The sequence below is a fragment of the Megalops cyprinoides genome, chromosome 1 (genome assembly GCF_013368585.1).
Source record: "Megalops cyprinoides isolate fMegCyp1 chromosome 1, fMegCyp1.pri, whole genome shotgun sequence".
Taxonomy (NCBI): Eukaryota; Metazoa; Chordata; class Actinopteri; order Elopiformes; family Megalopidae; genus Megalops; species Megalops cyprinoides.
The window spans coordinates 28,163,312-28,188,641 of NC_050583.1; the positions used below are offsets into that span (position 1 = coordinate 28,163,312).

Sequence of the window (25,330 nt, forward strand, 5' to 3'; positions counted from 1 at the left end):
AGAACTAGCGGTTCTGTGTAACTTTGTTTCATTTACACGTCACACTTTGCTCTAACTGAACACACTGATTGATGTATTGAAAAAAGCTACAATGTGTATATATGAGCAGTCTGTTTGATATACATGTGCAAATAACTAATTAAAGTATAAAGTACCTAGTATTCTTTGACAGCTTGATCTTTCTCCCAGAAAGTAACAACTTCACCCGAATTAAGATTTCACTGATGCACATCTTTTATAGAAAACTTTATTCAACATACATTGGCCAGCAAAAGGTCAATATACAGGAGAATGTACACTGGTGCAACATGGGGGAAACTGGGGAAAACTGAAGATCTGTAGAGGTCATCTTTATACTGCACTCAAAGTAGCCGGGGTGTGTAGCGAATGGTTAAAATAAGGAAACTTATGGAAAGTCAGGGACTGAAAACTACATAAAGAATATGAACATCTGAATTGATCTGTATCCAACATTTTGCATTTTTACATATTCATGAATATACAATTCAAGTTTTATTTACAAAGGCAATAGCTTACTATATGCTAGTGAGCATTCCTGGGCTAAAGGGCTGCATTTCTGCTAGTTTCTACCCTCAAGAGTCAACTACTGCTTACAGCTCCTTGCTATCACACGGCTTAACCTCCCAAGTCACTGAAGCCATCACTGTGTCAGCTGTGTCAAACCCACGGCAAAATGAGAGGTGGTAAGGGGAAGAAATCAAAACTGAACCCAAAGATTCCTTTTAATAAGAGAAAAATGTAAAATCCGAAGTGCTAACGTGCGGAAAGATGTACACATTAATTGATGCAATTTTTTTGTACAGAATTTGCAGAAAATATATTCTCAAACTTTTAACTGTAGTTGCACTAAAAGATCAAAAATGGCAACCAGCCATCTATGTCAAGGGCTGAACACCACTGCAAATGATAAATTTTCATTCACCTCCCCATCCCTATATGCAGCAGCTTTCTTGCCATTAACTATTAAAAACAAACACAAAATAGCTTCAGTTCATATGGTCCTCAATATGATAAAAGCCAATGTTCTCTTTCAAACCAACAATGAAATTAGATACAGTAGTCAAATTAAACAGCCTTCAACAAAAAAAGCATCAGCAGCTAAATCCTTTTTGCTGAGGATTCCACACATTTCTTTGTACCCAGATTCTGCAGCTGTTAAAAGTGGTGCACAAAACTCTTTTGGTGAAGTCTTTACTCTTAGCCGGTTAGGTCAGAAATGTCAGTTGTGGATCTTGATTGCTTTTTCCAGGTATGTGCAGCGGCTTCTCTTTGGAGCTTTGTTGAAATGGTCAAGCCCTAACCATGGCCTAGGGTGTGACATATTTCCTGTGGAAGTTGAGAAGAAATATTAGGAGAAATGCAGCGTTGTTTACATTACGAATATAAAAGCAACAAATTGGAAGGAAACACACCAAATCAGGCCGAAAATATACAAAATAGCATACCTGGCTGAGGCTCAAAGTCTTTCAGATTTACTTCATAGTCATCTTCGTTGATGTACTGATGCCGACCCATCATCACAATTGCAAATTTAAACTAAAAGAGAAATGGTTTAAAAAATGTCATGACTCATCCACTTAATAAACCAGACATTCTAACTGGAGCACCCATAATGCAGTTACCCAGGAACAGCTGGGAAATTAACTGTCACCTTTTCAAACTCCTTTTCCTGGATGTCAAGCATGACCTGGATTCTCCTCATGACCTCCCTGAAGGGCTCACCCTACAACACGGAAAATACAACCAGAACATTTTAGCAGCTCAACAAGGTGACTTACCTCTTAAGTTTATACAGAAAGGGGGAAATACCTGGCGGATTTTCAGCAAAAATGGGATACCAAAGGTCCCAAAGACTTCCTTGTGGAAATGTGCAACAGGGATCAGCATCTCAATCTCCTTGTCAAGGTCTACCTGGTCCAGAGGAATTTCCTAAAATGAAGAGTAACATATAAAGTATAAATTTATAAGTAAGTATTTAAAGTATAAAAAGTATTAAGGGTATAAAAAACCATTTAACTGTTCCTTGCAGCTTCTATGCACAGTCACACATAAAAAACAGAAAACATTAATGAAACATTCATATGTCAGTTAATCTTGCAAGGTGTGGACAACAAACCTCTATTCTGAATGTCCGACTTGCTGCAGGAGATAAACATTCTAGTAATTCATCTTCTTGGTGGACCCCGATTATTTTGTAGCTTACAATTTCTAGCAGCCTGCAGAGGAAATACACACATATGGGAAGGGGTAAGGAATGCAAAACATTTCTTTCGGTACAAAACCATTTACAAGCATTCTTCTCAATCCATCATTTTACATGTCTGAAAAAATTCAGCTCAGATGGTTTGATACAACCCAGGGAGGTTTCCAAATACTGTCTATTGGTTGGAAGTGGCCAGAATCCAAGATGTGTACAAAATAATGGCCAGAGCCAGGGCAGTGAATTTAGAACCCAGAAAGGATCTGTCACTTGCCTTAACTAGCCTCAACTGCTACAACTTACACTGGATTGCAGAGACCCTAGCAGGGACTGATAAACTGGAAATGTTTATATCTCTTAGATTCTGATTACCTTTGAGGAATAAATATCTGGAAACCTTTCCAGAAAAGAAAATATCTAGTCTGAGGTGGGCTCCCTCCAAATTCTCTTTCAGCAGAGAGGAATATGCTGCTTCCCTATGCCTCTTGCCAATTTTGGTGGCTGGAATAAGTCATTTCTGTGATTAAAAGCGGATTGCTTTACATCAAAGAGCATGAGTGAAAGAAATGGGAAACCTCAATCTTGGTTGATTGTTTTCTCGAGGACAGCATTTCCAAAACTTCTGGAGAACCCCTTGTCTTGCATGTTTTAGATCTCTCCCTGCTCCAACACAGCTGATTTTAAGGTAAACAGCAATCAGACATTACCTCAGTTTTTCTGACCCTTTGTCAGAAAGTTCGACAGCCTTTTTACACTCTTCCAGCAGGTCTCGGACACAGCCATGCTTATCGGGGTATAATGTTATCTCCTGCAGAGGAGAGAAAAAAATTAGCCCTGCTTGACAATGTAATTTTTGATCCACCCAAGATGCAGTCATGATTTTGGTATGGTACTAAAGCAGTTTGTGTGCTCTGATACACTTGAGGCCTTTGAGATCTGTTCAGAACTCAATTATATTCACTACTCCTTGGGTTATATAGGTGATCATCAAATTGGAAGTAATACTGCACTTCTCAAAATGTTAATTCCAATAGGTTTTATAGGCTACTTAAATCAACATAAGAGTGCCTTATTATGCTTTATTTTACCTCTTCCCGAAACTGACTGTTCAGCCATACGGACTTGAAACTCCTTCTGTTTTCAAAATCTGTGATCTTCATCTTCAGCTGAAGGAGAATGTGCTAAATTCATTAGCAATATCCAGACTCCAGTTTTATCCAAAAGACAAGACTAACAATTACACAATACATTTCGGGCAGCGACTGTCTTATCAGCTGCTAGATTTCACACCTGCTGATAGTACAGTTTCTTAGGCTGCCTGGGCTTGAAGAACTGCAGCAGGTCTCGGAGAGTGCCTTCGTAGTTGTGCCTGAGAGGGTTACCTGGTCCATCTCTGTACCTATCATGAGGCAAAAAAAGCCCACATTTGAGACACACTAGATGTCAAAAGAGGCATATGCAGTTTGCTGTTGTACCTCAAGAGCACATACCCTTGGGACTTGAAGAACTGTAGGAGCATTGGGTCAGTGTTTAATCTCTGAGCAACAGTCTTCGCCACCTGAAAGAAAGGCCAGCTTCAGGAGACACACTTGACTAACAAAAACATATTTAAGGCTCTTCAACAGATATTTCCAACAGAATGTGAAACAAACAAACCATTTCATGGGCCAGATAGCTGGCATGAGGTTATGCCTTAATTTGATGTCAATTTTTCCTTATTTCTCAGGGACTGGCTATAAGTTACTACACTCAAATAAAAGCTGGACCCTGAAAAGAGAATCCACATCTACCTAAACTGGGAAAAAAAACAATTATATGTAAACACAACAAACCTAGATATAATCATTGTCAATTATAAAAAAAAAATCATACCTGGAAGTAGTTCATTCTATTTGAGAGTGTTACCACAAATCCTGGATCATTGTGGATTGTTTTGTCACAGAAGATCACATCAACACGGTGATACAGGTCTCTAAAGTAGTCTTTTGCAGTTGGCAATTCACTTGTGTCATTTTCAGGGTCATCCCTTTAAAATGAATTGAGGAAAAAAGGATTAGTGTCACCATATGCTCATTTACTTGTCTACAGTTTCTATATTATCTTCTTTTGAAATACTTACTTCTGAAACACTATTATGTCCCCATCCATCAGTTCATCAAGAGCTTTGTCTAGGGAGACGTCATAGTCTTGAATCCGCTCTGTTAAATTCGGTTTAACTTCCTAAAACAAAAAGCAAAAAGGCTGTGAGGCTTAAGGGCAAATTTTCACATTTTCGCTTTTCACTAGGAAAACACTTATTTTTGGCTTTAGCATTGCCATACAGCCAACTGAAATCAAGCGGCTCAAGTTTGAGAAAAAGTATCAGCATAGTTCTAATAACAGGAAGATTATGCTTGATCAAAGAACAGGGCTGGTAAGCTTGACAAAATTTTGTTGGAGTCTATAAAAAACAAATTCAGTCCAACTTGAACGTGACTGATGGAGCTAGATGAGACATAGCCTTACCATGCTGTTAGTTAACATTAATGAAGATTCTCATAAAATGGAATCTACAGATCATCATGTCAAAAAGGTATACAACTCCGCACAATATACAATGGATCATATGCCAAATTACAGGATAGCTAGTGCTGGCATTTCTAATTTTTTAAGAAACACAGAATTCCAATGCATCAATTTTTATTTTTAAACAAAAATAAATAGTATGAAGAAATGTGCATATCAAATCTAAGAGAAGACTGTAGAAAGTATAAAGCTAGAAACAAGCAGAAGGTCTGTGGAGTCTGGGATAATGTCTGGCCGGGGATTGGAAGCAACTGCCCAGATATTATTATTCAACTGATTAAATACGGTATCTAATTTCCTATTTTAGCAAATACATGAAACTACAAGGAACAACAAATAGCATATTTCACGGCTCCACAATCACCTCTTTAATTTAATGCAAATTTAATAAGTAGTTAAATTTGCCATTTTTTCTTGACATTGACATACTGGATGTCAAATGCAGCAATAATAACTGATTCCAGAAGACCCAAGCATCCATGCAAAATTTACCTCATAGAGGATAAGGCTAGTTCCTTGCTGGAATCCTGCTCTTTCACACATGACTGGCAGCAAGTCTCCTATTTCACATAAAATAGTAACACAGTTAATCAAATTTATTCTAAAGAGACAACATTAAATATGAATCTGGGAACTGAGAACAAATATATTTGCTTACTTATTTTACAGGATATAGGTGTGTAGATATGTCCACAATAATTTAAGCTTCTTGACTTGGGATCATACATCTTCAAGAACAACATCACATCATCTGAGAAAAAAAAAAAATTCTATTAGAGGTTTGCCAGTGGCAGTGGTGAAATCAATTTCAAGATCAATGATATCAAATCAATGCAGAGACCTGGGCATTATGAATCCCTGTTAAAATTTGAATAAAAAGACGTCAATCAGCATTGAAACAAGCCTCTTTCAAGCACTATCAGAGCGCCAAAAACATTAATATCAATACATCTCACATAATTCACTTTCTGCTGTAAATGCCAATGATACTAACAGTTATGTGTATCTGTAGACACTCACGGTCTTTGTCAAACTTGGGTAATGTCACACCACTGGCAGCCATCTCTGGATCCACAGTTTCCAGAAATATCGTCCATGGGTTTTCATTGTCACTCAAGTCAATCATCTATTGGGAAAACAGCAACATGTAACCTTTGAAAGAAGCACTAGTTATGCTGTCTTATTACCTGCATCAGACCAATATCATCAGAAATGTCTGGGAGACCTGCAAGCTCTGAAGCTTGTGAAGAACCTCAATATGATTCATTTACAAGTACACATACTAGGAAGGACAGGCTTATATAAATTTGCACATTAGTTCATCCACATGTTCATTTTGCCATAAGCAAACATTAAATTATTTAAATGTACTTTACATCACATACTTACAGACTTGTTGCTGTCAGCTTCAAAATCCATCATTGCTGGCCTCTTTGTACCATTGCTTCTTGCCTGCATTGGCCACAACCGGATCTGATCCTGTGGGAAACCCTGTAGCACATGAATAGAAAACAAGCTAAAACTTCTTTAGTCGAGCTTATTCTTAAGTCCAGCTTCACATGGCAATTTTACAATTAACTAATCAGATTAATATTTGTCAATTATTAGACAATGAGCAAACCAGAAAAAATATTGCTTTAAAAACTTTCAGTTTCAGTTTGAATAAAATAAGCGATAAGGAGCTTACCATTGTCTGTGAGAGGTTTTGGACAAACTCTGCAAGTGTGGAGTTCTTCAGATACTTGAACACTGTGTACTTCACTTTCTCCTCGTCATACATGTCATTGCCCTGGTGTCCACAGAACTGGTCTTCTGTTACTATCTGATGTATCACAATCCACAAGAGAATGACAGTTTTACAAATAAGTCAGGAAAATCTCATCTTCATGTTAACATGCAATGGGTCTCTCATAACTACACACAAAATGAACCTTTTTTTTAAAGATTTTCAACCTATGTTCCAGTTAAACCGTTGAAGGGTTAACCGAAAGCTACGATGAAGATCTGCTGATGTTGTAAACAGTGTCCTCTGCTGGTGACATCAGGAAGGGGACATATGTAACAAGTATTAATGTGTGCCCTAGCTGTAATATTTTCCATTTAATTACTTCAAGATCCTTCACAAAATGAACTTTTACACTTACACTGCCTAAAACATTTAATCTGCTTATGTCAGATATTAAACCACCCGACTACTGGACAGCAGCATAGTGGTTAAGGAGTAGGACTCGTAACCCGAAAGGCTGCCAGTTCAATTTCTCACTGTGGGCACTGCTACTGTACCCTTGGGCAAGGTACTTAACCCACAACTGCCTCAATAATATCCAGCTGTATAAATGGATAACACTGTAAAATCCAGAGCATTTGCATCAGTTCCAGGTTAGGAGTGTCTGCCAAATACCAATAATGTAATGTAATATGAACTGTACCTACCTGTACTTGCATGTACAGGTGAGCCTCCTGGCGCTCCTTTCTCTTCTGGGCTTCCACCCTTTTTTCTTCCTGGAGGCGTTCCACCAGCTGCTGCGGGATGTCAAGGTCTGTGACAGGCTGCAACACCTCACCTTCAGAGAAAAGTTATGCGCACTGTTGATTTTACACTTTGCATGTCAGTACAACATCCAGACCAACATAGTAAAATGACTCCAGTTCTCTCAAATGAGCAAACATGTCAAACTTTACAAAAAAAAAAAGAGAACAAACACTTGAACTAAAATTATCGGTAATGTGGAATAATATCGAGTTGCTTACTGAGTTTGGATTCTCTAATGTACACCAACATGTATGCGTTTGTACAGTGACGCACAGATAAGTCATCATCATGCCCGCCATAGTTGTGTTCAATTGCCTCTTCTTTAGTACATCTGGACACAACATCATCATCAAATTTGCACCACTGAAACAAAGGGGAAAAAAGTTGGCCTTCATTCACCTGCCACTGTTATCATTATAACCATTATTATCATCATCATCATCATCTTTATTTTCGCTGTAATAATAATTATCCTTATCATTTAACAGATGCCTTTACCCAAAGTGACTTATAATACACAAGACATCCTCACAACTTCAACAAGAAACAGAAGCTAAATATATTAAAATAAAGCTAGGAATATATTACTCACATAAGAATTCAAATTAAATGAATATGCATGCATTCATATAAAAACAGGCAGAGGAACAATGACCAACAAAACCGTAGCGGCAAGTGATTTCGATTAATATCTAGAAACAATAGTGTTGAAAATGGAAGTATTTTTCTGGGATTTTTTATACTGATATTATAGTATTATATTCAAGAAACATCAAAGTAACTAACTTATATACAGGTTGACTGGGATTAGTACAGTGACTCTAGACATACTTATGTTTACACATGTGCAAAACCACTTCAAAGTCTTGAAATCTTCAAACCAACAGAAATGCAGACATCCCATTTAAAATGTAAAATGTGTCTTCAAAAGACAAAATAAAATAAAGTTTCATTTATTTTTTTTTATCCAACCCACATGCTAATAACACTAGTCTGAGTGGCCCTGAAAGTTTGGCCCATAAGAATCAAAAGAATACTGTTCACATACTCTATTTAACTACCAATGAAAAACTGGCTGTGGCCAACTTGGATACAATGCACTGCGTTGTATATCATGAGCATTTTTCATTGTACACATCACTGCCAGTTCATTAGATGAGACAGCTGAAATTAGGAATACTTTCATGTCATTAGGTATTCACAGAAATTGATTCTTCAGATGTTTACAATGATCTGAACATACAAAAAGCATGTATTTTCATAACTGGAAAAATAAATATTGTACAGGCATTACCATAACGCTCAGTTTGGCCACCCCATAAGCCATTTAAAAAATTGGTAATTTTTTAAAATCGCATAAGAATCATAAATCATATTTACAAAACGTAAAAAGAGACAACCTTAATTCCTTTACAACACCACAGTAATTTAAGTTCCTGTACTAAAAAGATGACAGTACAAAGTGTCTGTAAGTGCTAATCCACCTTAGCCTTCACTACTGAAGCTGCTAGCAGTTCTCCACGGTATGTAACCAAATAGAAAAATGTTTCCTTTGACCTCTGAAAAGAATCAACAAAGCAGCAGGTAACCCATGTAAAGTTGTACTTTTCAGTTTGATAAGTACTTCCATAGACAATTTTACACACTTCCAAAAACTATGACGAGTCACTGGTAGTGCAACTATCATTAGAATGTAATGCATCATTAATGAGAGTACACTTCTTTTGTATCTTTGAGAAACACAAAAGGAAATTTGTGCATGATTTACACTTCAGTTTTTGCATCATATTGTCTGTATGTAAACGTATGAATGACCGTAGTGGCAAAGACACAGCCATCTAATAACAGGAGAATGTGGCCAGCGAGAATACAGAAATATCTGTATTCCATATCTTTCAGTGTACATTCAATAAAAAATTTATTGCATATAGGGCAACAAGCAATTGTTTAAAAGCCTTAGTATGAAAAAGGTTTTTCAATTCAATGAAATCAGAATGAGCCACCAAATAAAAGCAGCTCTTCAAAAATGAAATTTTATTGTAGCATGATGTTGGACACTGAATTCAGGACCATTAGTAAGTGAAAGGTGTAAAGCCATAAAGCTGCAAGAGGTGGATGTTCTGCCTTGAGACCAGTTCAGAAGTGTTGAGAAGCCCAAGAGAGCCAGAAAAGGCCCTGGAGTGCTGGGGTCAAGAGCAAACACAAGCAGACCCCCATACTTTGATGCACATGACAATGAGGACAAAGACATATCCAAGAACGGAAGGGGTGAGCATGAAGTAGGCCACAAATTCCCAGAAGAGTTAGAAAGCACTAACCGAACTATAGTATAAAAATATTTGGACAATATTCTGATTACTTTGAAAATCTGACCAGACTATGGAAATTCTTCCATGTTATCAGATGCAAGATATTTCTGATTTCAGACAGGAAGTCTTCCACTGCACAATTGCTAAGCAGATCCTAACTTAGGTAAATGTGACCAAAAAATAACAAAAACCTCACTACTGACTCACTGACACTTACTTTGCCATCTCCTTTGGGGTTCAGATAAACAACGTAGTGGCCGCCATGGTTATCCCCACTATGAACCAACACTGCATGGAGGATGTAGTTTGCAGGGTCCTTCACATCTGGCTTCTGCAGAAACTCATCGAGAGGTAACTGCTCAGGAAACTCAAATCTGAGAGACACACACACAAAATAAGAGCAGGTTATGCTATACTCTCTTAACTGAACTGACAAATTTATCAAATATATTTAATTAAGAAAATCACTAAGAAGATGCAGCGGATTTAAGGACAATTCCCTCACATTTAAAATGTCTACAAAACATTTTCATTCACAGTATTTTTCTTGCTGCTATGGAAAGCCAGTCATGACAACGCATGCTCACTCTGAATGTCGACTTAAATATTCTGAAATGGATAAAACCCTCAAATTATTACCTGTCATTGATCTTAATGTTTTGGTCTGTCTGAGGGTCATACATGAATCTCATGAGCTGCAAGTGCAGAACTGGCGGAAATGTCAGGAATTTCACCCCCTTTTCAGCTTCCTGTTAAAGACAGATGTTGACAAATGAATTTCTACAAGCAATCTCAATCTTTATTTAACCCTGTCATGCCACAAGTTACACAACAGTTACTTCTCTCACAGCATATCATCAGTACATGGTACACACTTCAAAAGCAGCACTTACACATGTGTCAACTGACATGTCCAATTTAATACCGCAAATGCATTAATGTGTCACACTTTATCCCTTTCTGAGCCCATCAACTGTTTCCACATATTGTGCATGCATTTTTAAATATGTTTTCTATTCGAAAACAAAGCCTTTACCAAAATCGAAAACTTTGCTTCACAAGGTATGCAGCCTCACCTGCAAGCCATGCTCTCCAGCATCATATTTGTTATCCCCATCCAGCTGTTCCACAGCTATGTAATCTTTGAAGGACTCAAAAACTGTAGAGAAGATACAGCTACTTAGTCGTCATCGCTGACAAAGAGTACATGATTTTCATTTACAACTAAAGCTTCCAATACCCTTCAGAATTTATATAAAAGGAAAGTCTTTTTTATGATTTGCCTTCTAAATATTATACTGATATTGTTACTCAATCACAGCTATCATACAATACTGCATAATACTTTTATCTACTTTGAAATAATGTGCAGTTAAAAGCGCACTTGTATTACTTAGTACAGCGGTTCCCAAACATTTTAGGTCACGCACCCCCTTCTACATCCTGACCAAGTTGACGCATAATTTATCACTATTTATCATCATTAGAACACTCGTAGGCTAACAATTTCGATTGAAAGAGATCGCAACAAAACACGCTCGACATTCATATGAAACCGATCAACAATGTTTAAAAAAAATAGCAAACAAACAAAAAAAAAGCCGCACAACAAAGAATTTTTGAGGGCGAGAAGAGGGTTAGGCCATACGCAGCGACAGATTTACAGTGACATTAAATATTTGCATCAATTTTAATAATACATCAAAATGATTTATCGCTATTTATAATCATTAGAACGCTCGAAGGCTAACAAATTCGATTAAGAGAGAACGCAACAAAATGCGCTTGACATTGAGCACTGCAACAATATTTCAACAAACTCCTAGAAAGTCATGCACGGCATGAGCCGTGGAACAAAGAGAATGTATGAGGGCAGCGAGGAAACTTGGGCCATACAGAAACATATGTTGTTTTAAGGAAAAGAGGAAAAATTTAAGTTTTTTTTTCCCCCAGTCTCTCTCCTCACTCTCCTCCTGTTCCCGCACCATTTCTCCCTGTCCCATTCCCTCCCTTTCTCTGGTTTCCGATCCCTTCTTCTATCTCCTCCCTCATTATAGATATCTGAATCCAATAGCTGAACAACGTTTTTGCACGGCAGTTCTCCCGATTTTAACCAGTTGTACATGTTTGCACATACGCTAATACTTAGTTAGCCACAGGCTAGGCTAGCTACCGGTAATAACAGACAATGGTTAGAAAGTTGGATAACTCCACACGAAGGTTGGCAGGTGCATAAACGGTTAACAGGCAACGACATTTTAGACTCTAATGATTACATAGCCGCTATATTTATATAATGCACACAAACTAAAAAACACCCCCACTTCAAACAGTTTATTTTTAATTTCCGCCATTACAATTTTTTTTTCTTGAGCACCCCGAGAGGCAGCCCCAGGGGTGCGCACACCACACTTTGGGAAACCTGGACTCTTAATAACCCTTAAATATTCTTCAAATTTCACTTAATTTCTCAATTACATCGTGGATTCCAGCGTTCAAATTAGATTAAAACACAAATGTGTAACACAGAAAACACAACTTTGAAAATGGTTTCCTAAATATTTGGTAAACATTGGTTTAAATATAAGACTTAAGTGTGCAAACAGAGCAAAAAAAATTATCTGAATGGAAGAAAGGTGAGGAGATGTTCTGCACAGCGGGCAAGTTGTGAATGCTGTGAATACATAATGAAATGAACTAGTAACAGTAAAGGGAAAATAATGTGCCACAATTATACTTACTGTTTTTCTTTCCCTTTATACTGAGCTGGATGTCGTAGTAATCTTCTATTCTCTCAGATCTATAGTCTACATGCTTACACTGGATATAGGACTGCAACAAAATAACATTTATACAACTTGAGAAACAAATAGCTCATTAAAAATATGTACAGGTATATAAAAATATATGCAAACAAAATTTAACTTACCACCATCTTCCCCCTGAACAATTTAGGGATGGTGCCTTCCACGCAAGTGCCTTTCATCTTATTCTCAACATTGTCAAGAAGCTAAAACACACACATATGGCTAATATGACAAATATGACAATTTCAGCATCTCATATATACAGTGGGGCTGCTCGCTTATGGCAAAAATCATAATCACGATTAGTTTGATCAATATTGAGATCACGATTATTTAACACGATTACTCATTGACTTTGGAAACATCATGCATTTAATGAACTTTAAAAAAAAAAACTTGTCTTTTTAAACATGGCTTGTTATGTTTTCATTGCCGTTATTAAGCTTTTCATAGTTTTCAGTTAGCCTTTGCTGTATTTAAGTTTTTAAGGTTAATTGCCGTTTCCTCAAAGCTAAAATTAGCTAGAATTTTTCCAATCAAGTGTTCTAATCGCACCAGTTTTAGCGTACGCACTAAACGGCAAATCACACCAGTATGACCGTATGTGCAAAAGGGTTAACTCGATTATCTTGTTTTCATAATCGCTGGAAGCCAAAATCGTAATTGAAAATAAAATTTTATTAATCTCCCAGCCCTAATATACAGGCACACGTACGAGCATGCATAGACATAAGTGTTAGTTTAGACTTTTACTCTGAGCAGAGCAATATGCTCCATTAAATCCACTTTACATTACATAAAACTCAATCTTGATGCAACCACATTCACAAGTACAACCTCAGAGAGTGACATATGATGTAACTGTCCATGCATGATCCATGCCTTTTCTTGGTTGCAATAACATTGCAGTACATTGACCAGGTCTTGTGGAAATAATCAATACTCACCACCCTACAGAGCTCCTGCACATCATGTTGCATAAAACTGTCCAGTGTTTCCCACCTTTTAAAAGAACCAGACGTTTGAAAATCATCTTCAAATCCAGAAGCAACACAGACAAAATAGCAGCATGAGAAATCCATATTTCACAATTAAATTACTTACCCAAAAGATTTTGTCAACTTCTTTGTACCTACAGGCTTGTCACTGTGTTGAAGCTCATAGAACACCCTCTGCAGAGCAAGGGGCACGCTTTTGGAGGAGTCATCTCCTTCAGTTGGCATCATATACACTGCCTGAAACAGTAGAATAAGGCAAAGGGAATTAAAATTTCTCACACTCATAAACTGCCGATACTCTTTTTTTTTTTTTTTGCTACACTATACAATGCACTCACCCGCCTTAGCTGATTCGTGAAGAATAGTGTCTGCAGTAAACTGTTCATGTAGCATGTGGCTCCTTGGTTTTTCAACCCAACATAGCCAGTGTGTTTCTTGGAATCCCACCTGCAACAAACAATCATATACAACTGATTCAAACTGACCTTACTGGCTACATGAAATAGTATTTTTTGCGTAAAGGTTGCCAACAGACTGAAGTGCTGTTTAAGGATGCAGGCCTGACACACAGATAGCATGCAAGGCAACAGTTACTAGATGGACGGTTAATTGAAAGAATCGGACGTACCATTCACACTACAGGAAAATTAAAGTTAGGAATACAACTGAACAGGGAATCCCCAGATTACAGCTTCAGTGTGAAAATTCAACCCAATTAAACCCAGTCTGGTGTGGTTTCAAAAGCATTCCACTAGCCCTTCTGAATAGATTGCTCCAAGTGGATTTATAAGAGAGGGTTGATGAAAAGCAGCGTCTTTCCCATCAAGATTCAGAGCACTTGGCAACAGTACCAGTCTAGAGTTAAATGAACGAAGAGCCATTTCCAAAAAGCTGCAGATAATACAAGTACCTTAGAGAGAAAAAAAATCAATCAGTACGTTTACATGGACAACAAAATTCCGATATTAACCCGATTAAGACAATACTCTGATTAAGAAACTACCATGTAAACAGCGATTTCTGATTACCTTAATCCGGTTAAGGTTATACTCGAAGTAAACACTAATCAAATTAAGGCAAGTGGAGTATTCCTATTTTAGTCGCATTATCGAAGACATGTACACACCTTAATCACACTATTAATGTCCTGTGGAAGTTTTTGCTGCATTTTGCTACAGGACACATACACACACGGCAGTGGTCAACCGTTTGACGGCAAACGAGAGCATGGCCAGAGACGATGCCGTCGTCCATTTGCACATACGGCTTGACAAATAAGTAACTGCACTTGAAGCTTCCGTAAAATTAAAAATGAAACACCCAAAACAGCGTATGGTACCATAACGAACTGTATGTTGATAGCCTAGCCTACGTGAAATTCTGGAGGGAACGTCAGACAGTGTGACATGGGAACGCAATAGATGTGTGCCATTAATCGATCTATGCTCTATAACATGTAAAATGGGAACATGAAAGGAATGTTCTAAAAGCAACTCATGTAAACACCTTAATCAGAATATTGTCTTATTCAGAATAAGGTCAATAGTTAGATTACTGCTGTCCATGTAAACGTAGTCAATAATGATCTTACTCCAGCTGCATGACAAACTTGCTGTGTGGGTTGTTACCATTGTTATTATTAATACCTTGCTTCTGTAACTACTTTTCTAGCTTGTATCTAAGCAAGACAGGTAGTTACAGAAGCATGATAGTAATAATAACTGCCGACTAGCTTAGGTTCTAAACATTTATACTTTCACGCATAGTTAGCCAGAAATGGTTTACTAATCAACAGTGTTCAATTTGCACCATGTGCCAAGTTCTGCAAGTTTTGACTATGCAATGTGTACATTTCATAGCTTGACCTAGCATCCTTGCCAAAATTATGTATCGCTAATTTTTAATTTAGTACATAGCACTGAGCAAACAACCTTATTCCTTGTCATGTAATCTGAGTGGAACAGTGGGAGTTATCTATAAATGGGTTCCTTGAAAATTGTGATGGCATCTATTTATTTTACACCAGCCATCAGTTGTGCTGATGTAGAGTGGAGTCTTAAAACTCTCTGGGGCTAAAACCTCTCCTAAAACTGTAGATGTACAACTGTACTGGGTTTCACTGCAATCAGTGTGAACCTGCTTCAAGCGTATAAGGTGTGAAGATTGCATGAATTACTCACGCCACTCCATGTGGGGCATCAGCCTGAACATAGACTTCAAAGGACACTTTGTCATCTTCTATAAACCCTCTCTCTGGATCTGTCACATCCTGAAATCGGCAAGAAGATATTTCAAAAGTTCCGCGCAGAAAGCCTGTCAAAATTAATCCAAAGGCTACCTGTCGGACTGACACAGGGGATTAAAGTCATGGCAGTAAGTGAGAAACAAGCAAAAATGTGCCAAGAAAATGAATTCTACATCCCTAAGTGGGTTATGAGTGTGTGCATTTGACTACATCTTTAAAAACCGCTGATGCTCTCAAACAAGGAGACTGAAACTTGCAGACTGAGAAAAGCATCCTAAAAGCCTTGCCACTGACAAAGGGAAGTCCAGTGAAAATCTGTTAAATCAAGATCTTTTCCTGATGATGAAGCTTCTAGAACAGCTGTAGTTTTGTCATCTTAAAAACTTTGTGCTGGAGGCTCAAAAAATAAATTGGTTTCAACTTTCAACATGACAAACCAGGAAGACCATTCCATTTAGTCGTCAGCTTGACTGAAATGTTATATATGCTACATGCTGACTCCATCAAACATATACATGTATATGCGCAAGTTCATACATTCAGAAATAAGACTAACACTTACAGTCCAAGACATGAAGTTGGAAAAGCCCCAATCATTTTCCTTGTGAAAGAAAAGGTGGCTGATCCTACGACTGAAGGATTTTTCATCATCTTTATAGTTTATTATTTTCAGCATTGCTTGGGCATGACACGACCATGACCTGCAAGTAAAATAGATTAAAAAAATAGATGAGTTAACAGAGTTAACACAATAACAGCTAACATAAACCCCTGTCTATCTAAGTACCAGCTTACAATAACAGTTAACATAAACCCCTGTCTATCTAAGTACCAGCTTACTGATCTCTATTACATAGACACAGCTTTGATTTTCAATACCAACAAAAAGGTCTTACGTGGAGTCAGACTCTGCATTGCACTGTAGGAAGAAACCCACACTCTTCTGGTGGGGCCTGTCTGGGTAGAACCGAGGCATCACCATGATCTTCCAGGGCAAGTTCCTCACAAAACAGGGTGGGCTGAGAACAGATTCACTCAACCTGCTGAAGCGCTCTACCACAAAGCGAAAAGTAGCTTCGGACCGCCAACTGGTGTCTGAACAACCAAAACAAAAGGACAATTTAAACATTTGGTAAAAAGGTTTGCTGTAGCAATCACTTCGATAAAAATAAGTGAATTCTACAGGTGACAGTAAAATAACAGATTCCTCTGAAATGTGCTTTGCATATAACAGTGCATAGATCATCTTAAAGGAAGTATAAACACAAAGGTAATCCTTAAACATTAAAATGCTTATTCTAAAAAAAACTGTATGAATAGTCAACAAATATCAAACACCACTGATTTAGTGGACCACAAAAGATTTAATGTAACATCAACAGTGTCTCTGCATAATGTTAAAATCAAATGTCAGAGTATTATTTGAAGCTTGGGTAGACAAAAATAATATCAATGTTAATCACCCATATTTCAGGAAGTAACAAAAAGGGTTGTTTTGTTCCACTGCTGTTATAACTTTGTCCAATATTGTTGCACTTGCTGTAAGGATACTGCCTGAGGAGCTGTGTCAGGCTGTCAAACAATTTTCGACATGACTAATTAAAAACAAGTGTACTTATATGAATTAATAAAAAATTTGAGTAAACATTTAAATAGTCCTAGAAAAAGACCTTAAGTCAGATGTTCAATGTATATTATAAAAAATACAAAATTAAAGATCATTAGTGTTTTTTTCTGCTTCGGGTTCTGAAAATTTGGACAAACATGCTCTTCCAAAAGGCAGTTTGCCACCAAATTAAGACAATTTAAAACCACTCTGACATGTTGACAGAAAGTCATTCAAGCGGTACAGTGTTCACTTTGAAACCCCTGCAGAAGATCTTCAGTATAATGGCAAAAGGTAAGCTTTGCATTCCTGGCATATCTCATAAAATGAAAAACAGTGCTAGGGCCCATCATGCAAATTGTCTTTTTAATACTGTTCCAGCTGACAGCCAACTGTGAAATCCAGCCTTACCATCCTCCATGTCTTCCTCTGTATTGCTGTGTCCATCAGTCATTGCTACATTCCCATTGATGACCGGATTCTGAGTGATTCTTGGAGGATCATCTGTGTCTCCAGCTATGACAAAATATATAAAACACCAGTTGTATTTTTACAACACTAGTCAGTGTGGTCACTAGGGCTTTGCTGGGTCTGTCTCTGTGATCAATGCCACATGATGAATAACAAAACACTAAGGATACTGTCCCAAACCTCAATTAAGTTTTTTGTTTAAAAAATATCCCTGATTCTTCATCCAGCTTCATTTTAAGGACATAGCCAAATCATCCAGTGATATGGCCACTGCACCCATTATTAACAGCTTGCTGTGAAAAGACGGAAATATGAAAATGGACTCTTTTGTGGAATGTAGCTGTACATCCTGGACTATACAGAAAGGATCCGATACCTGTAGCACTGAATCACTGCTGTCTGACTATGAAGTTATTTTTGTGTCTTTTTAACGCAAGCATAAAATTCTAAATAATTTACACTTGATGTTGCCTTTTCATAGATTAGAGCCTGCATGTCCCAGAGGAAGTGGTGGCTATTCAGAAATTTAATGTTTTGGCATAGTGCTGATTAGACCTGCCCCCAGTAAATGAATTTAATTCCAATAAGTAACCTGTATCATATTCCAAATTGTTCCAAATGTTCCAAATTTCCAAACCAAATTTCATGAAAATCAGTTCAGAATTAGGCGAGTTACAGTCAATTGTGTAGAGAAGTCTGCATCTCTCAATACACACTGTATTTGTTTACTAGCGGATCTTGACCGCTTGGATATGGTCACTACGCAGATGCATAGCACTGACATACAGCAATGGCCAATGAGGTATCTACGTTTTTATATCTATGGGTAAGCTGTCAATCCAGGTCAAACCCACCAACAGAACCTCTTCTCTCATCCATCAGCGTTGTACCCGCCCATTACGTCCAGTTCAACTTACAACCAAAACTTTTTGACTCATAAAACCTTTTGACCCACAAGCAAAACCTTTTGACTTGCAATCAAAACTTTTTGTGGCGCAAAAAAGACAGACTTGATTTTTGATTGCAGCGCGAGAAATTTGCTCTCAAAACTGTCTTTTATGTTTGCGTTAAAAAGACACAAAAATAACTTCATATCTGACAGTCCATTTTTTGTGTGTGAAAACAAACTTTCCCATTTCCCAACTGGAGCAGGGAGACCCACATTATCCACAAAGGAAAGTGCCTGAATGCACTGTTTATTAAATAAATTCCCTGTACCATATTAAATTCCAAGAGTGTGTTGTGTTGACACTGCTGTGGTTGGGCTGATAGCCGATAACATCAGATATTGGGAATTTTTAATATATTGACGGAAGCTTTTTCAACATTGCAAATGCAGTCAATGGCGCCTCACCGTTACTGCTATCTAAAAAATTATACTAAAATTAAGTTCAACATTCATTACTAGTTGTACAGTAACATTATCCTCACTAGTAATACTAAAATTAGTAAAAATTTGGGATGTACGATATTGGATTTTTACCGATATTCGATATTGTTTTTGCCGATGTTTTCAAACTCATTTTGGCCGACTGCCAATGCCGATACCGATATTGTCTGTCTTATTTCCCATCGCATTCTCTCCTTATGGAGCGATATTATCGATATTTATTTTGAATGAGCAGAGACACAATAAAGTTACAGAAAACGCTACTCGCTGTCCTGTGTTGTTGTGTAAGTGTACAAACACAAAAATTACGCCATCTGTTCGAGTCCCAAAGGAACTAGGCGATCGCGGGTTGTCTCGTTTTATTTCCCATTGCCGTCTCTACTTCCTGACCCGCGTTGTTTAAAATTTTTCTCACGCCCCCTCCTGAAGCAGAAAAAAGCTTAGCAGCACACAGCTAGCATTCTCCCAGGGTGAGAAACTTAGCTAGGGGTCGGTCGAAACCATTAGGACCTCCGCTTGAGTCCCAAAGCACGAGCTTGGCAATCGCGGGCTGTCTTGTTTTATTTCCCATCGCATTCTCTACTTACCGAGCTGCCAAATGAAAACAACGGTCTCACACCCTTCCAGAAGCAAACAGAAGCTTAGCAGCACTCAGCTAGTATCCTCCCTGGGTGAGAAACCTAGCTAGGGGGTTGGTCAAAACCATTGGGCCCTCCGTTCGAGTCCCAAAGCAAGAGCTCGGCGATTGTGGGCTGTCTTGTTTCATTTCAAATCGCATTCTCTCCTCACGGAGCTGTGGTCTCATGCCCCTCCAGAAGCAGAGAAAAGCTTAGCAGCACACAGCTAGAAACGTAGCTATATATTTTACCCCTCCTCGCATCACTGGTGCTTTACAAGCATTGCAAATAGCAATTTTGTTATTTGTTTCAGATACTTTGAAATACAGTACTTCCATACAGCTTACATGTTGAAGCTTGTTGCTGGTGCTCATAATAAACATTTGGCATCATCGCGTGCGCATAGTTAACGTGTCACCTTATCAGCCAGGCACATCGGCAGAAATTTTTCATATTGATGAAATTTCCGATAATTAAGTTCTTCTTAAGTTTTTATCGGCCGATACCAATGTCGTGCTGATATCATTGTGCATCCCTAGTAATAAATAAATTAAATATATTTATTAAATAAATATATATAGTGGTAGTTCTCACCCATTTGCAAAGTCTGCAACTATCCCAGTTTGCAGTATTTACAACACTAGAAAACCATTTCAGCAGCTACCTCATTAAGTACAACTGGATTCAGAATTATTCACAAGACAGCTCTATTCTGCTGACCAGTGCTTGTTGCCTGGGCACAGCTTGGATGCACAAAGTAGATTAGAGGCCGGCCAGAGGAAGACGGAAGCCTGGCTTGCTATCCATAACAACTAATTAAAAACTTTTATATCCAGCAACTACTCTCAAAGCAGGTGCACGTGCACGCACGCATGCACACGTGCACACACACACACACACGCACACACACACACACACGCACACACACACGTTTGGTTGTTAAAAACAAGAAAGCATACCACATATCTGCATAGGAACTGTTACTGGGCATCCGTTACATCGTTACTGAACGAAAGTCCTACCCTTCGCCAAGGGCAACGCACAACTGGCATCACTGACGAGCAATGAGTCACACAACCTCCCTATACCTGGGATAAATGCTGCAAGATGTGCAGCCAAAGTTAAGAGACAGCAACTCTAACAAGTGCAGTAACAGTTAAGGGAAACAGCGCTTTGAAATCATCTGAGCTGCCAGTGCTCAAACCTTGCATGGTAGTCTGACCTCAATTTCCCAAGAGGATTACACGTCAACAACAACATGTGACACCTAACTATCTAGCTATAATTCCCAAATTCCCTGTGTGCCTTTACAACAGCATGAATTTAGATTTTGACTGATAATGTCAACAAGAAAACATGTTACTGATTTCAGACATTACAACTCCATGATGACCATACCAAATAAAGCCCTTAGCATCCCTAGTTCTTACATAATTATTCTGAACACAGTTTATTTTTACTCTCAGACTGTACATCTTTCAAAATTAACGCACATTTAGTAACGCTTTTTACAAAATGTCAAAATGGTGACAATATATCATTGAAATTTACAACAATAAATTCAATATCAGAAACATAAACTAATTAGATCTAATATCCCACTCTTGTGCCACTCAGCATGTTTTTATCAGAAGGAGTTGCAAGGTAACATCTGACCAAAGAGCACAACTGTAGTGCTGTTCAAATGGAGTGATTGATTCTTATATCATGACAGCAACTAAATGAAGTCCCCAGGGACAGTCAGCATGTTGATTTGGTCTCCATATGCATTGATGCAAATCTAGAATTGGTCTGAGTTATATTTTCTTTAAACCACTGTATAATACCCCCACCAGAGGTAAAGTACGCTGTTATTGTAATATTTTCATTGATGCTGTTATAGCCATGGCACACAATCTTATGAGCATTCTGAAAAATGAACCCATGGCATACACTTATGCACAGCACAGGGGTGTTTTCACTTAGCTGTAACTCAAACTGACATTATTTTCCAAAATGGCATTAAATCAAGACTCAATAACTTAGGCCTTTTACAGCCTTCTAGTAACTGTAAAGAGCAAATACTGAAATGAATCTTGTGCGCCTCCCCTCCCCTGGTAGCCGCCCCTGTATGAGCTGCATGAATTGCACACTAGCTGCTTTTACCTCGTTTGAAAAAGAAACTTATCACAATTACATGCATAGCAAAACCGAAGGTGTGCGTATAGGCATAAAGACGCAAATAAAAATACAGTTTTACATGGCGCGACCTTGATGTCCCTTGCGTTTCTTCCTATGAAGCAAATCCCTCGCTTTAGTAAGCACAAGCTCAACATGCCGCCGTTGCACCTCTACGATGCACACAAACTTTCTTCCAATGTTCAATATAAACATTCCTCACTTGTAAGTCGCTTTGGATAAAAGCGTCTGCCAAATGACCTAAATGTAAATGTAAACATTATACTTGCATCTCTTGGATCGACTAGTATAATCTTGCATATTAGAATCTTCAAGATCATGGCAAAAATCCCTGCTTCTGGAGTTCATCAGCATGTCCATCAGTTTACATAATAACTTGCATGTTATTAATCCAGCATACGAACCTAAAATCTTGTAACATTAATAACGTTAAACTTTTATCTACGTTGCCAAATTAAATTAGTTTCTACCCAGCAGGGTTTCTATTAATTTGTTGCGAAATGGAGTATCCATTTCTAAACATGTAGCTAGTCAGCAAAAGACTATCTTGCTGAACCCGATTTACTGTTTTGTGAAATGAAATTATAGCTAGGAAATAATGTCTTACCTTTTTCAGTATCTGCCGTTAGCAAGCTTACAGTTGAGTCAAGACCAAACAAACTGCTCATCACCAGCCCATCACACTAGAATATGCGAATTAGCTTATTACACAAGTGCAAAAACTTTGTCTTGATAACGTTAGGCAACGTTATGTAGCTAATATTCTCCAGGTCCCTGATCTAATTCGTTTGGCCCAACTTTTAGCTTTTAAGTTAGCTGGCCCGACAGGCTTACAAGCTAATTTGGCTAACATTAGCTAACTAATTTGATGGCAAGCAAGCTACATTAGCTACTCAGCTATGCAAGTTACTGAAATCGTAGTCAGTTCTCATTTACTCAGATCGCAAGTCGTTAAATACAAATGAGATCAACATATAACTACCATATAAGATTATGCATTTTCGTTGCGCTTTTCATCTCATGTTCATGCTTCACGGTGCGGGGGAGCGAATTTCTGCTGCAAAACATGTTAGGTCGCTAACGTTAACGCATAGCATAGCTCTCTCAATAGCTAAGACAGCAGTATTAGCTAATCATTTTAAAAATATGGACTTGCTAAATTCAATCGTAAAATGTACAATCGAACAGCACAAGGCGAATGAAAGTAAGGTTAGACTAGAGAAGTACTCAGTTGACGTTAGCTAATGTTAGACAGACTAAACGTGAAACGGTAGAAAGCTGAAACACTAGCCATTAACCACACAACACTTCCAGAGTTAACCTGATCAAGATAAAATATCCGAATGACTAACGTCAAGTTACCAGTAACAATAATTAATGGGGATGAGTCCCTCTAAAATATATTTGCATGAGCACTGAAAATGTCGATTAGCAGTTAGCTAACAGTAACACTACAGTAACTTAGCTAGCTAGTGAGATAACTACTTAGACTGTAATTTAAAGTGGTGTCGTAAAATTAACCAGTTACGTAGGTAAGTAATCTCTATCAGCAAATTAGTTTGGTGTCTATGGTTTCCTTAACTGCCAACAGTTTCAAAAAATTGTACGTGAGGCCCCACATTACCGTTACCTTCCATCTCCATATCCTCGGGCTCGCTAAGCTGTTGCTCGCCGGCTTTCTGCTGCTGCTGCGGAGTGTGGTGGTGGTTCATTTTGGCAGCAGTTGTGCTGTGATACCTGTGGTCTTCGTTCCCCTCAACCTTTCTCGATGCTGGTTCCGAATGGATTCCAGTCCGAGAAAGGTTATGGGGCGTTTGGGAAGGCGGAGGGGAAGACAGGTCGAGCCTTTGCGGCTGGGCCTGTTCTGCAGCTACCACGACCTTTCCAGCTCTTGGTGCTGGGGATTGTGGAAAGGAGATCGGTGGGGGAGCAGGCAGAGAAACGCGGACGTATTTGCTCGCTATTCGCCCAATCTCGGCTACTTGAGGGGGTATTAGTCGCTGACGTTGGGGGGATGAAAATGACTCAAGGAGGGAAACCCGTTAGGAAAATCAGACTAGCTCCCCCCCACGAAATGGGGCAGAAGGTGAGATATAACCAACTAACTAGCTATTCTCACCAAAACCTGCGGCCAGAGAAACAAATGTCTTGTTTATAAACTAACGTTACGTGTGCCAAGCTCATGTGCTTTCATTTCGATATCACTGGTAATGCAACTGTAAACACAATTTCCATGCAGTATTTCCAGTCTGTTTGCCTCTCCGACAGTCCCTCTTCAGGAGGACAGCGAATAAAATGTATCCATTCAAATATGGAATCGTGTTAGTTTAGAACGTTTGGGTCATATATCTTCGAACCTATTATACTTTCCTTATATAAAATTTCCACATCCATTTTCTAGCGAATAAATTTATACTGGTGTTTCATATGTTGAACCGCTTCGCTGTTAGCATCAGGCTACTCCAGGCCATGTCCCTTTCCCCTGCTCGTTGAGTCCAACACTCAAAATGGCGACGCTGACTTTGACATGTCACATCCGCATCGAGGTAGTTAGAGAACTAGCTATCCAGCCAGCTAGCGCTTGCACAGTCAAGGAATGTGAATAGCACTCAGTTGGCCTACATTTGTTATAAACATAAAAATAACAGTTACTTAACAATCCCTTCGAGGGATTGTGAGATAATTTTTAATAGAGGTAGTTGGAAACTTGTTGCATTTTGCAATTATCCTTACAGTAACCAGCTAGCGATGCCTTTTATTACGGTGTGGATGACATGCCTACATTCATACTCACTTGTATCCCACACGTGGCTACAAAAGAAAAGAAAGGACATGAGTGGATATAGGTAAATCAGTAGAGTATCCCCTGAGATATGTATGTTTAGTCCTGTTCAAAATTAGCTTGTTTATTGTCTTGACTTGAATATTATCTTAACAGTGGTGGTGACTGCTCAGAAGAGGCAATTGGGATGCCAAACGCCTCCAAAATGAACAAAAACAGTTTTTACTGATAACGATATTAAATTATATTTGCGTTTTAAACGTTTAAATACTTTTCATAATGCATCATTTAAAATACGTAAATTTAAAGCAGCATTCCATACGCTTATGGTTGTCGTTTTGATTTGAAACATTTGGCGAAATAGCGCCGACTATCGAACATCTTAAAATCCCCGCTTGTCCAGTAGCAGTGCATAAGATGCCTGGCTCAGACAGGACGATAATGTTGTCATGAGAATTTAGCCGTGCCCAGAAGCCTGGTTTCATGTCTACTTGTACAGAAGGTCCCAATACATTAGTGGTGAGTCATTGCGTCTCTTCCTCGATACAGAAGAGATGCGAGGAGAAAAGAGGTGGCTGATGTAGTGAGGGAAGTAGAAGATTCTTGTT

At 38.4% G+C, this 25,330-nt stretch overlaps 1 protein-coding gene across 2 annotated transcripts; it reads right to left on the reverse strand.

Moving 5' to 3' along the window:
• Nucleotides 1-270: 270 nt before the first annotated feature.
• On the reverse strand, nt 271-24,434 carry LOC118780747 (ubiquitin carboxyl-terminal hydrolase 7-like). Of its 2 annotated transcripts, none has more exons than XM_036533419.1 (31): nt 23,571-24,434; nt 17,696-17,800; nt 16,575-16,773; nt 16,241-16,379; nt 15,614-15,702; nt 13,772-13,880; nt 13,540-13,670; nt 13,383-13,437; nt 12,558-12,638; nt 12,370-12,460; nt 10,705-10,787; nt 10,268-10,377; nt 9,846-10,002; nt 7,538-7,682; nt 7,220-7,350; nt 6,474-6,608; nt 6,176-6,277; nt 5,807-5,912; nt 5,445-5,537; nt 5,279-5,346; nt 4,341-4,441; nt 4,094-4,247; nt 3,712-3,779; nt 3,512-3,620; nt 3,310-3,387; nt 2,929-3,029; nt 2,138-2,237; nt 1,831-1,950; nt 1,673-1,744; nt 1,467-1,557; nt 271-1,347 (listed from the first exon to the last, which is right to left on the reverse strand). In XM_036533419.1, exons 1-31 carry the CDS (start codon nt 23,650-23,652, stop codon nt 1,241-1,243), a joined length of 3,312 nt encoding a protein of 1,103 aa, XP_036389312.1. In that variant the 5' UTR covers nt 23,653-24,434; the 3' UTR covers nt 271-1,240. The 2 variants fall into 2 exon arrangements, with proteins under 2 accessions (XP_036389312.1, XP_036389320.1); XM_036533427.1 differs by lacking the exon at nt 23,571-24,434 and adding an exon at nt 22,548-22,643.
• Nucleotides 24,435-25,330: the final 896 nt, after the last annotated feature.